This window comes from Condylura cristata, unplaced genomic scaffold (genome assembly GCF_000260355.1).
Source record: "Condylura cristata isolate star-nosed mole 26May11 unplaced genomic scaffold, ConCri1.0 scaffold00009, whole genome shotgun sequence".
Taxonomy (NCBI): Eukaryota; Metazoa; Chordata; class Mammalia; order Eulipotyphla; family Talpidae; genus Condylura; species Condylura cristata.
Window position 1 is genome coordinate 30,503,607 of NW_004567110.1, and position 14,541 is coordinate 30,518,147.

The window sequence follows — 14,541 nt, forward strand, 5'->3', positions numbered from 1 at the left end:
AACATGCTTGCATTATTAACAGAATAATTTGTAAAAAAAAAAAAAAAAAAAACAAAAAAAAAAAACAGAGTTTTGGAAGAAGAAACTGTATTCTGGCCATATACTCTTAAATTCTCAGAATCAGTGCCCAATCTGATTATTACATAACTAGGAGACAAAGTATTTTAATAAAAGTTAAACGTCATTCCTATTTTTTTGTTTTACATTGTTCTTAGTTGAAAAATTATAGATTTTTCTTTTAGAGAATTCTTGGTCTGTTTTATTTTTCCTTAAATTGTCATATCATTGTTAATTAAATCAGTTGTTGGTTCAAAATATGATTTTTAAAACATTTCCATGGTATGGATGTTGAAATATTTTCTTAAAATGTGTCTCAAAATGTTTGCACTGATTATGTTATTCTACTTGAGTTAATATACTTTGGGATGATAAGAAATTTATACTCATAGTAATACTAGCACTTGGTATTTGAATTTCTCAATTTTAAAATGCTAGCATGATATGATAAAATATTCTTCTATACTTCTTAATGCAGTCTGATTTTCTTGTGCTTTTGTTATTATTTAAATGATCTCTCTGTTTAAAATTATCTTTAATAATAGTCTTTATTTTATTTTTTTATTCTAGTTTATTCAGTCCCTAAAGAAATAACAGAGTCTAAAGGTCAAGAAGAGGAACCTAATAACCTAGTTAAATATTTCAGTGTTGTTTGGTGTAAGGCTTCAAAGAAAAAGCACAAAAGGTGGGAAGGTGATGCAGTTCTTATTGTAAAAGGAAAGTCACTTACATTAAAGGATTTGGAAGGCAAAGACATTGGAAGAGGTACTATAATGTTTATGATTTGGCTTAAAAGTAATGTAATATCTGCTTATATAATTTAAGTATATTTGGTTTTACAAAGGGGAATATTAAGATGTTTAATTCACTTTTATAGCTGAATTGTCTCATAAACATAAAATGTGTCTCATAATTAGTGTGACTGTTATAAGTATAGTAGCTCAGTAAGTTCCAACCCATTGATTTTTTTTTTTAAAGATTTATTTATTTATTCATACAGAACTGGGGTACAGGCAAGAGATGTGGAGGCTGAGAGGATTCACCAGAGACAGAGTGGGGAGCAGAAAAGGCAGATCCACGAAGTACACTGCTGAGGGGAGCAGTGGGCGGGTCAGGAGAGGTCTGATGCACCATGTAGATCTCCTCCGGGGCAGGCGGTGATCGAACTCATGCAGAGGTGGCTTAAGCTTCTTAGTGCAGTGCTTTAACCCGCTGCGCCACCAGGAATTTTTTTTTTAAGATTTATGCATACAAGACTGGGTACAGGCCAGATTTGCAGCGGTATAAGAAGCTTGACCAGAGACAGTGGGGAACAGAATAGATGGATTGACTGAAATACACTGCTGAGGGGAGCAGTGGGTGAGACTGGAGAGGTCTGCTGTGCCATGTGGGTAATCTCCGTGGCTGTGGTTGGAATTTGTGGTTCAGTGGCTGCCATTAGCTTCATAGTGCTGTGCTTTAACCCCTTGCACCACCAGGGAGGGCCCTCTGATTCTTTTTGTCCAAAAGTGGTCTGCCAGGTAGTTAGGTATTTTGGCATTTTTCTGAGATTAAGTAGTTATTTGTATTAGTGTATTTTTCCCCACTTTTTCTTTTCTGGCAGAATACTAAATGATTACAAGTTAAAAAGATATTAATATCAGACATGTATAATATGTAAACTCAACGATACTCAAACCAATTTTGAAAAAAAGCAACAAGATAAATAGCTAGGCATGACTTAGAAGGTGGAAAGTTACATCAAGTTGGAAAGTCACCATTATTTATAAAGGTATGATTTGTAGTAAAACAACTAGGCTTACAAATTCAGAATGCATAATGCCAACCATGTCTTTTATAAATTGTCTATTTTTGTTTAATGCTGAGTGTAGCCCATAATTATAAAATCTGTTGCTCATGTTCATTCTTTTAAAAATGCCATAGCTTATAGTTTTAGGTAATTCTTACTGTGATAAGAGTAAACATTCAAGGTGTGTAGTTTGGTGGAAACAGGGCAATGGTAATGGATAGTTAAGAAGCAGTAAAATAACTATTTCAATGAGAATTTTTACTAAGTACTTTAGTATCATAGAAGGATCATGAAATTCTGCCTAAGAAACTAGGAGAAAACTTCATAGAAGTCATTATTTTAGGTACTATTGGAAGGATGAAGAGTTTTGTAGGGTATGAGAAAAAAAGGAAGGAATAACATATGCAAGGCAAAAAGGAGAAATAAAACTATGTTTCTTCAGGTAATGTTGATTTACAACCCTATATATGTTTTTGGGAGGTATGTTCATACTTATCATGCTTGTTTAGTAAAATTACACTCCAAAAGCCAGCTAGAGAATTAAAATATAAAAATGGCCCTGGACTATTTTATCTATAAAGTAGAATATACATGGTTTTATATTTGTATAGTTTATAATAACATGTCTTCTACTTGCAAGAAGTAAAAAATGCAAATTAGGATTTGAACAGTGAGTTTTTACGGTATGTAAGTAGACTCACCTAAGGTGTTTTAAAAAGCAATGCTAAGGGCTCTCTCTGGTGGTGTAATGGGTTAAAGCACTGCATTATGAAGCTCTCCCAAGCCACTGCAGCAGGAGTTCCATCCTGGCCAGGGAGCTGACCCACATGGTGTGGCAGAACTCTCTTGACCTGCTTGCTGCTCCCCTCAGCAGTGTGTTTCAGTAGATCTATCTGTTCTGCTCCCCACTCTGTCTCTGGTGAATCCTCTCACCCCCACACCTCTGGCCTGTTCCCCAGTTCTTTAAGCATAAGTAAATCTTAAAAAAAAAAAAAAAAAAAAAAAGCAATGCTAGTCCCTAGATCCTGACCTCCAAGGGTGTAATTTATTTGACCTGGATGTTCGGGAGAGGAACTAAGCGTAAATATATTTTAGATTACCAGTAAAAATCGAGAACTACTGTTAAGAGGATTTTATTGACTTTCCAAATGGAAATATTCAAACACAGGACTTGATTGCTTAATTATAAAATTAACAAATGTGTCTACTTAGAGTTAATTTGGCAAGCTATTGCCTGTAATACAAGCAGTTTATCTTTTAAATAAGTTATTTGTACAGTATTTCAATAATGTTAATGCAGGAATGGAGACTCTGAAAGCTGAAGGCCAGGAAGCTACCATCTTCTAGTAAATTATCAAAATGTCCAACACGAAGGGAGAGAGGAATGACACTTGCTATATGTTCTCTGGGCCTCTTAGAAAAATGGAGTTAATTCCTTTGTGTATAGACACACAAATCTACCAGAAAGGTGATATTGTACATAGTAGGGGAATGGATATTATCCGGAAAGGCATGACCTATAAATGTTACCATAGCAAACTTGGAAGTCTCTTGTGTTACCCAGTGTAATGCAGCTGACATTATTGTAAAACAAGGGCAGGATTCTTGCTAGGAGAATTAATATTCATATGGATCATAGTAAGTACTCCAAGAGCTAAGATAGATTTCTGAAATGTGGGAAAGAAAATGATCAAAATTAAGTTAAAAAAAAAAAAGTCAGAGAGAGGTATTTGGGCTCAGCTGAAGTGCCAAGCCTACTTTACCTACAGAAACATATTTTGTGAGAATCAATGAAATGGAGCCTGAGCTGTTGGAACCCATTCTCTGTGAATTCATGGCATGTTAGGTATGGGGGGAGAAAAGACTGCCAGACTATAAAAAGGCAAAAAATACTACAAAAGCTGAAATCTGGCATGCTGAAATGGCTGACAGCTTTGGATAACAGACACAATTAGCTATCATTTTACAACACTCAGAGTAGGGAACAAACTATCGAGAGTTTTAAGGAAGTCTTCTGGAGATTTAAAGACATTTGAGAGTCATGATTATGGATCAAAGTGGCATGAGAGATTTTGAAGTTACAGAAACTTCTGAAGATGTCTAAAAATTAAGTTTTCTGGTTTTAGGTAAAACAGATTAACCATAGTTGGATTCTATAAGAAGATAAAAGATGGGGGCTTCCCTGGTGGCCTACGTGTTAAATCTCAGCCCTATCACCACTACAGTCCACTGCCAACTGCCTGAATTCGATCCCTGGCCAGCTACATAACCCACATGACATAGAAGACCTCTTCTGCTTCATCCAGTGCTCCCCTCAGCAGTGTACTTCATTGATCTGCCTGTTCTGCTCTCTACTCTCTCACTGGTGAATCCACTCACCCCTAACACTCTGTCCTATACCTTAGTTTTATGCAAAATAAATAAATAAGCATCTTAATAATAAAAAAAGAAGATAAAAACTATAATCTTCATTAACATGGAGAAGTCAAGATTACTGTTGAATTGAGATAATTTGGAGAATGGAGGAATGGGATTTTGGCATTTAGGAACACCAGCTAAACAGTTGCTTTCTGTATCAGAACAATAAATTTATAGAATACTTCATCATAATTGAAAAATATGTATTAGTTATCTATTTGCACAGGCTAAAAAGTCTAGTCCAGTTTGTTTTTTTAGTATAAGTGTATTTAGTTCAATCTAGTCCAGTTTTTTTTTTTTTAAAGATTTATTTATTTGTGCATACAGAACTGGGGTACAGGCCAGAGGCTCAGGGGCGGTGAGAGGCTTCACCAGAGGCAGAGTGGGGAGCAGAACAGGCCGAATGTCGAAGTACACTGCTGAGGGGAGCAGCCAGCGGGTCAGGAGAAGTCTGCCACACCATGTGGTCACCTCCCGTGCAGGCGGGAATCGAACTCATGTAGAAGCGGCTTTAGATTCTCAGTGCTGTGCTTTAACCCGCTGCACCACCAGGGAGGGCCAATCTAGTCCAGTTTTAATAGGACAAAATATAGCAGTTTCTGCTATTTTATTTAGTTTTTAAAGATTTCTTTATTTATGCATACTGAAATAGGGTATAAGCCAGAGGTGCAGGGGCGTTGAGAGGATTCACCAGAGACAGAGTGGGGAGCAGAGCAGACAGATCTATGAAGTATACAGTGCTGAGGGGAGCACCGGGCCAGTCAGGGGAGGTCTGCAGCCTCTGGGGCTCGGGATCAAACTCACACCAAAGCGGCTACAGCTACCTTGCAGTGCTGCATCCTAACCCATTGCTCCAAGAGGGAGGACCTCCAGCTATTTTAAAAGGGTCATATTTTCTAATAAACTGGTGTTATTTTTTGTTTTCTATGGGCTTAAGAAAGTTTATGGAATATATACAACTCTTGCCTCAACATGCCATATTAACTATAATGTAAATAAGCACAGGAGTCAGTCTAAAATCCATCACTTTATCTGACTAATGAGCTCATTTTGAGCAAACTAACACATTTATTTTCTGTCAGCATCTTACACATGGCAGCACTTAATTTATGTCCCTTGAATAATAATTAAAGCAAGTTTGATATTAGAAAATATCTATTTAGTTAAGAACTGGAGAAGTTGGAATATCAGTTTGATACAACTGTATTTTAACTTTGCTATTTTCTGTGGGACTGCAGTACTGGTGGGTGGGAGTTCCTTTTATTGGTGGTTCTTCATATTTTTAGGTGTCACAAGAAAGGAGGGTGCAGGTAACCTATCAAAGTCTTTTCTAGGCTTGATTTTCTACATGGGAGATGGCAAAATTATGACTTTTCAATAATTAAAGTTTTGCTTTCTCAAAAATGTGACCACTTTTAATGGCTTTCTGATTTATTTCTTCTGATTTTTAATTTTTTTTTCCTTACCAAAATGTTATGTTTTCATTTTGGCTGGTGGGTTACATTAGGTTACTTGCATTCAAAACATTGTTTTCATTTTGTATAGTTATGGGAGGTGCTGGTGGTACGACTAAGTAAGTTATCTAAGCATTAGATAACTTACTAAAGCATTAGTAAATTAAACAATGTTGTTCTTCCTTCTCAATTTAAAGGCACTGGATATAAATTGAAAGAGCTTGAAAAGATTGAAGAGGGACAAACAATGATGATTGGTGGAAAGGAAATAGAAATTATGGGTGTAATCCTTCCAGATGATTTCAACAGTGGCAAGTGCTTCCAGCTTGGAGGAGGAAGTCCTGTTATGTCGACTCCGCAAGCCACCATGAAGTGTTTCTCTAACCCTTTCAAACAAGTCTGTAAACCAGGTTCAAAGGAAAATAGACAAAGTAGTTTCCAGAATTGTAAGCCACGTCATGACCCACATGCACTAAGTAAGAAATTTAAAAAATAATTTGAATACTGTAATTTTTTTGTCTAAAGATTTAAAGCTTAAATTTTATTTTAAAGTTTTCACAGGGTAGGGTGGAAGTATATAGTTTTCAGATACACAACTTCATAAAATACTATATATATGTATTAAAGGAAAAATATACAAATTACAGATGAATACACATATTTATACACCTGTATGATTTTGAATAAAACCTGACATTTTTAATAAGGAGAAAAATTAGGTAATTTATGAATCAGGGATATTTTAAAACTTCTGTTTTGAAGACTATGCTTTGATCACATGTATTAGTGTATTGAAATATTGAATGGTGAGATATCATGTTCAGAATTATAATTTTACCTGTGAGAATTCAGTTTTCACATTAATAAATTTAACTTAAAAATCACATTAAAAAAAGGAACTCAGTCTGTTTCTGACCCTTTTTAAAATTGCTTACTCGGCAAGTACCTCTTGATTACCTTTTATGCGTTGACTCAGAAGTAAAACTGTCATCATAGAACATCTTATTTGCTGAGAAGACAGACTTGAATTACAAGGTAGTGGAAATGGAAGTTGGAAAATAAAGTGGGCTTATTTCATAATAGTAGTAAATTAAAAGCACATAAAATGATATAATTATCTACTTTCCCTTGTGAGTATTATGGAAACAACTTTTGAAATAAAGGGATCTTTGAGAGCGTTTAGATCAGTCCTCTAGTTTGCTTGTGAAGACACAAATCAGAATGATGAACTGACATACCTAAATTCAAGTAATTATTGGCATAATTTAAATAAAACCCTCAAATTAGAAATTTGTAGCTTTATATTAGTGTAGTTGAAATTTAGTTGAAATATAAAGTAGAAACTTATCCTGATTTCTCTCTTTTATTTTTAAGATTTATTTATTTATGCATACAAGAACTGGGGTACTGGTCAGAGGTATGAGGGGTGAGAGGACTCACTAGAGAGAGTGGGGAGCAGAATCGGCTGAAATACACTGCTGAAGGGAGCAGTGGGCAAGACAGGAGAGATCTGCTGTGCCTTGTTGGTCACCTCTGTGACCAGGAATTGAACTCGTGCTGTAGTGGCTGCAGATTACTTCATAGGCCCCGACTTTTCTTTTTTTATACAAATATTTTATCCCCCCAGTTTTTGTAATAACCCTCCTCTCATCCTTATTTGCCTTTTTTTTTTTTTTGCCTTCCTATTACTTAATAGAGGGCTGTGGGAAACTGAAAAGAATATTGTGCTTAATTCAAGAACTGGATTAGACCTGATTTTGTCACTAAACCAACAGGTTCCTTAGCCTGTTGTGGCAGTTGTTGACCTCACTAATGTTTTGCCTGCTCATGTGGAAAATGTGGGTCCTAACAATTTTAGAGACTTGGAATCTCTGGTATATACTGTGTACAGTGAAAGCCCTTTGTATAAATGGTAAATGGATAATCATTCTCATCTGTTTATTTAACTAAGGGTAGAATTAGGTTGCAGAATTAAAAACCTGTAAGCATGAGAGATTTTGTTAGTACCTAATGATGCCATATCATGTGAAGATAGAGGGGCATCTTAAACTTTGTGATGGTTTAGATTTTATCTCTCTTGAAGATGGGCACTTTATTAGTTGACATATGATACTATGGCTTGAGCAATATATGGTCTTCATCTGTATCTTTTTTTTTTCTCCTTGTCCTTTAAAAAAAAATAGGGTCATTTCTTGGCTGGAAACTCACAACTCTTGCTTTCTTACTGGGATATAGAAGAAAGCCAACAACTAAATTTTCTATTTTCACTCCCTAATCCCCTACCTACCAGGAATTGACCTAAAAAGAGAGAATTCCTTTCAGTTGCTCAGAAGATCCACAAAATACTTTCCTCTGGGTAACTGTTAATGGTAAACATTACCAGACTTTCATTACCATGATCAGATATAACTGCATTGTTGGATATTTATTTAATCTCTTGGGATCTAATTCTTTTTAAAATCTTTTCTCTTGTCCTTCCCCCTCACCCTTTTGCTAGTTTTTACAATCTGTGTCACCATTTAGATATATAAAAATGCCCTTAAAGTAATATTGATTGGTTTACTGTATGACTTGAGCTCTATCAATTAAGACCTGCTTTCTATTTTGATTTTGTATATTTTGGTGGTACTTTAATAAATCTTTTAAAATGTCTTAGGGTATTTCTAAAATTAGATTGTTCTTCAATGGTTATTTCATGCAGATTTGGAAAGATTCATGAATTTGAGACTTATAAATGTGGTAATTAACTTTAAGTGAATTCAATGGAAAATTAGTCATCCTTTCTCAGTTCTGATTAATGAGTAATTTGACGGTCATTGTTGGTGTATACAGGGCTGAAAATAAAGGGTGTCTTTATGTTCAATTTGGGAAACCTGTCCAGAATAAGGAACTGAGCATTAGCAAGTGCATCTGGGCAAAATTCCAACCTGTGCTTTCAGTTGGAAAGAGTTCTCTTTGCTCTGAATACTGAACTATTAAATGTTGTGGCTTACCTAATTCCTTATGAGACAATAGTGGGTTTCAGTGGTTTTGAAGCAGTTTGGGGGATATGAAGTTTAGAAAGTCTTTTGTAATTCTATGCATGAAATCTTATATGAATGAGGCATGGGATTTAAAAATTTTTTACCCTAATTTTGTTATCATACTGTTACCAAATTCCAATTTTTTTGTCATCAACAATGGCAAACCATTTTATAAGTATCTAAAAGTAGATAATGTAGTTGCTGACAATGTGAAATTGCAATACATTTGTAATTATATTTTACCTTTTTCTTGAGATTCCCTTGTTATGCTACGGCCCGACAATAATCATCAATGGCTGTTCAATAAGAACTGTTTGCCTGTTGTGGATGTAGTGATAGATCCTCACCTTGTGTATCATCTTCGACCACATCAGAAGGAAGGAATCATATTTCTTTATGAATGTGTAATGGGAATGAGGTATGAAATTAATTTGTTTAGATTAGTCTGAGCTTTAATTTTGCCTTTGACATAATGGTTTTCTAGGAAGAGCCTGATATAGTGAACCTAAGAGGGTACGTCATGAATTTTAGATGGTGGAAATGCTGAGTATTTGACTTGTATATTTATTCCCAAAATGATTCTTTATGGATACCCTGTGCCAGATATCTTGCTAAGAGCTGGGCATATAGCTGTCAGAAGAACCATGGTCTTCACTCTGAAGCAGCTTATAAAGCATTTGCGGACAAACTTATGCTTATGATTAACCTTCATGCAGCGTAAGAACTCCCTACTATTATAATAAAGGGTTATGGGGATAAATGAAAGATGTTTCTAATTTTGCTTATAAGGATTTATGAAAAAAAGGTTTCTCCTCATTTTTATGAATTGTAGTTTTTTGATTAAAGAGTTATAGTATTCTCTGTTAAATATACTTTAACACACACACATACCTCAAAGGTGGTTAAAAAAAAGAAAGAAAAGAAAAAAAAGAACCAAAGATCCCTACTAATGTATTGATTTATTTCCATCTAATTGTTTTTTGCTTTATTTTGTTTTCATATGTAGAATCTTGAGTTTTTAAACTGGGTTATTTAATAGGGATTTGGAGATATAAATTCCCCATATTCTTAAGAACCCCTTGAATGATGACAGGTGAAAGGAATACTATCATCTAAAAGTTTCTACACTCATGTTTCTTTTTCAAATCTCATTTTAGAGATCTTCTCTCACTTGGCCTTTGATTTCTTTCATCTTCTTAATATAATCAAAGCTGATTTGTTAAATTATTTTGACTTCCTCAATATTGTTTGATTCCTAAATTTTCTTGGCTTCCCCCCTCTCCACCCCATACAGCCACTCTAGTAACTACTGTCATAAAATTATATTCTATTTGGACTATTGCAGCACATTCCAATTTGTGTATCTGCTTCTGATGCTCCTCAAATTCATCCTATTATCTCCAGTTTATTTTGTCCCTGAAAAACAGTTCTAAACATGGCATTCCCTTACTTAAAATCATTTAGACTAAGCACTTAAAGTAGTGCTATAATAGAGTAGCGCTGTGTAGTTCCTAGTCGGTGATAACTTCATTGGTGGTATGTTGGTGTGTTTTGGGTGTGTGTGGTTGAACCTTGTTTTATAATTTTAGTAACATACAGTTCCTAATTTTTTTTTTAAAAAAGAGCACTTTAGGCCCTCCCTGGTGGCGCAGCGGGTTAAAGCACAGCACTGAGAATCTAAAGCCGCTTCCTCATGAGTTCGATTCCCGCCTGCCCCGGAGGTTACATGGCGTGGCAGACCTCTCCTGACCCGCCCGCTGCTCCCCTCAGCAGTGTACTTCGTTGATCTGCCTGTTCTGCTCCCCACTCTGTCTCTGGTGAATCCTCTCACCCTCTGCATCTCTGGCCTGTACCCCAGTTCTGTATGAATAAATAAATAAATCTTTAAAAAAAAAAAGGTGAATTGATTTAAATAATAGTAACAAATAAATAGTAACACATAGGACCACATATATGGCAAAAAATTGTCTGATTCATGGAAGATTGATGTTTGGCAGACCCTGACCTACAAGAAACATTGTGAGCTTTCAAGGATAAGTATCTTCATTTAAAAAAAAAAAAGATTTATTTATTTATGCATATAAGAACTAGGGTACAGGCCAGAGGTGTTGGGGGTGAGAGGATTCATCAGAGACAGTGGGGAACAGAACAGGCAGATTGAAACAGTGCTTAAGGAAGCAGCTGGTGCTTCAGGAGAGGTCTGCTGTGCCAGGTGGGTCACCTCCAGCATGATCGAACTCATGCTGCAGTGACTGTATATTCTTCATAGTGTTGCTCTTTAACCCTTTGCACTACCAGGGAGGGCCAGTATCTTCATTTTTAGGATGAATCACTATTTTCTCTGCTACTTACTGTATCTCAGTTAACTGGCATTAGTCTTGCATTGATAAAAATAATGACTATGATTCTTTGTAATTTTTTTCTCTCTTATGAAATGGAAATAATATATAAAACTGCTGTTTGTTATATCACCAGTCAGAAAGGGAATGAATTGACAAACTACTTTCATTTTTGGTGATATGCTTAATTCTTCTGGTTTTGTAACTTTATTTAATTTTAAACTGTCTTACCTTAATAGACTTACTAAGTTATGTGTTTCAGATGAAGCATTTAGTGCTTACTTTTTTTTACACTTAGGTTGAAGAGAAGTTATTTTGGTTGGGGACTCCTTTTCTTTCAGAGAATCATAAATACAGCTCAATAGGTCTTTCTGGTTAATTTATAATATATTTTCACTGTTTTGATATCTATACTAAAACTGATAAAATTTGCTTAACTGTTAGTGTAGAGGTGAAATATATGCCAGTAACATAATTTAAAGTTTCTAATTTCAGGTTTATGTAATTTAATTGACAGTTAACTTATAATGATTATTAAAGAGGCAAATGAAGTGATTATTATAGATTCAAAAGAGATGTAGTGTAACTCAGCCAAATAAAAAACTAGAAGGCCCTCCCTGGTGGCGCAGCGGGTTAAAGCACTGCACTGAGAATCTAAAGCCGCTTCCGCATGAGTTCGATTCCCGCCTGCCCCGAAGGTGACCACATGGTGTGGCAGACCTCTCCTGACCCGCCCGCTGCTCCCCTCAGCAGTGTACTTCGTCGATCTGCCTGTTCTGCTCTCCACTCTGTCTCTGGTGAATCCTCTCACCCTCCGCATCTCTGGCCTGTACCCCAGTTCTGTATGAATAAATTAAAAAAAAAATTAAAAACAAAAACAAAAACAAAAAACTAGAAAAAGTGCTTGGGGGTAGGGGGAGGACTTATCCTAATTATAAAATATCATTTCTGATTCTTGTGACTCTATTTGTGATGATGTTAGGGACAAAAATATTTTTCTATTATTTCTAACAGAGTTAATGGCAGATGTGGAGCTATTCTTGCTGATGAGATGGGTTTAGGGAAAACACTGCAATGTATCTCACTCATCTGGACTCTGCAGTGTCAGGGGCCCTATGGAGGCAAGCCAGTAATAAAGAAGACACTTATTGTCACACCTGGAAGCTTGGTGAATAACTGGAAAAAAGAATTTCAAAAATGGGTAGGAAGTGAAAGGATCAAGTTATTTACTGTTGATCAGGTAAGAAACTTAAAAGTTTAGCCTGGTCATTTTCTGAATCTCTAGCTTCTCAAGTCAGTGTTGTAGTTTTTCTTCTCTTTCCACATCACATTTTCTTTAAGGGTGTGTAGCTCTCCACATTCTTTACAGGAAAATGGAATCTTGTGCAGTTTGGGTGGGGTTAACATTCTGATACCTGATTAACATCTATCAGCTAAATACTGCTTAAATTTGATTTTACATAGTAGTGTTGTTTTTTTCTTTTTTAGAACCACAAAGTAGAAGAATTCATCAAATCTCCATTTTATTCTGTTCTTATCATTAGTTATGAAATGTTGCTTCGTTCCCTGGATCAGATAAAGAATATAAAATTTGATCTTTTAATCTGTGATGAAGGGCATCGTTTGAAGAACAGTACCATTAAGACAACTACTGCCCTTGTTAGTCTTTCTTGTGAGAAAAGAATAATTCTAACTGGTCAGTATTTACTTTTGGAAAGGAATGATGATATTTTTGCTTGGTGCACATATAAGACTTAACAATGGTTGACATCCAAAGAATTGGTGGTGTTGCATACAATTCATAATAACAAATGTAAGCTAATTGAGATCTGGTAAGATTCTGAATCATCAAATCCCTTTGTAATTATTTGTAATCCAGATTTTGAATTTTTTTGAGGGATAAACAGAACAGTACTATAGAAAACTACAGAAGGGGCTTGACTGCCTGTGCTTGATTATTGAGGTTGATATTTGTAAGTGTGCAACTTTAGGACAGCTTAATATCTCTTGACCTCAATGTCCTTACCTATGAAATAGGGCTGGTAAGTTGTGAAGATCCGAAGAGTTAATCCATATAAAGTTCTTAGAAGACTCCTTGGACATGTGCGTTTAATGCCTATGGTTTATTGATGGCCAAACCTCTTGTCCAGACTGTCTGGAAAGGAGGGATGAGCCATGTGTAAATACAAGAATTGTTTTCTACTTACTCCATGTTTTTAAAATAAATATATATATCTATGTGTGTGTACACACATACATGCATATAGATTACATGCATGCATGCATGTACACACATATATTTAGTTAGTGGTTTTATAGCACTAGATATGATCCAGAAATATAGGGTCCCACCTCTTCAGGGGTATGTTACCACACTATACCCACCAACAAGGCCTGCCTATTCCTTTTTTAGCTTAAGACCTGGACTAGAAGCATGGCTGAGTACCTCAATAGTACTTTTTCTACACCTCACCTGTGGCCTTCCCAATTTTCTGTTCTGACAGCAGAAGAAAGAAGAGAATTGTATTCATTATTAATTGTTACAAACACTCAATTTTCTACTCACAATTCCATTTTCCTACCTTCTTCAACTATTATGGAAAAGAATGGGTAGACCATTATTTTTATTATGTCAGGTTCTCTTACATCATTTTGTCCTTTGTGTGTCCTTAATGCCTATCAGAACTCCCTTTGAGTTAAAATGAGGACAGTAAAGGGTTGTGACCTACAGTTTATTCCTTCATTTACATCTTTATGGTAGAAATGTGCCCCCGAATAACAGAGAGAACTTGTCCTATTCTATATTTACAGAATTGGGGATAAGAAAAGTACCCATTTTAAGGTAATTTGTGGACATTTAAGTTCCAATTTATCTAGAAGGATTGTATTAACCATTTCTAAATATGAGCTTTAAAAATTAATTTTTGAAAAATGTTAAATGACCAACACATTCTTCACATTTGGTCACTAAAATGTAATAAACACAGTTCAAATCTCATAGTTATTTATATTTCCAAGATTAGTAGATGCTCAAATGTTTGTCAGTGATACTAATGACATAGAAACTAGAGAACAGAAAAACTAGCTTTCACTATTTACAAAAGGCTATTTTAAAAAATTTGTTTATTAAAAAAAATTTATTCATGCATTCAAAAACGGGTTTAGGCCAGAGGTGCAGGGGTTGAGAGGACTCACCAGAGACAGAATAGTGAATAGTGAATAGAACAGGTGGATTGACTGAAATACACTGCTGAGGGGAGCATCAGGAGAGGTCGGCTGCTCCTTGTGGGTCAGCTCCCTGGGATCCTGGGATTGAACTCATGCTGCAGTGGCTGCCAGTGGCTAATAATGCTGAGGCTTAACCCTTTGTGCCACCAAGGAGGCCCTGATAAAAGCTGTTTTTTTTTTTTTTTTTAAAAGATATTTATTTGTTCATACAGAGCTGGGGTACAGGCCAGAGG

The 14,541-nt window shown here is 35.5% G+C and overlaps 1 protein-coding gene across 2 annotated transcripts in view; it reads left to right on the forward strand.

Annotated features, from left to right (window-relative positions):
* Window positions 1-14,541, forward strand: part of RAD54B (RAD54 homolog B (S. cerevisiae)) — a 54,573-nt gene that overhangs the window by 28,604 nt on the left and 11,428 nt on the right. For both annotated transcript variants that reach the window (XM_004679725.2, XM_004679726.1), the window contains 5 exons: window positions 628-822; window positions 5,916-6,194; window positions 8,997-9,159; window positions 12,095-12,320; window positions 12,569-12,776. In XM_004679725.2, coding sequence (XP_004679782.1) covers window positions 628-822; window positions 5,916-6,194; window positions 8,997-9,159; window positions 12,095-12,320; window positions 12,569-12,776 — 1,071 coding nt within the window. The remainder of the gene's footprint in view (window positions 1-627; window positions 823-5,915; window positions 6,195-8,996; window positions 9,160-12,094; window positions 12,321-12,568; window positions 12,777-14,541) is intronic.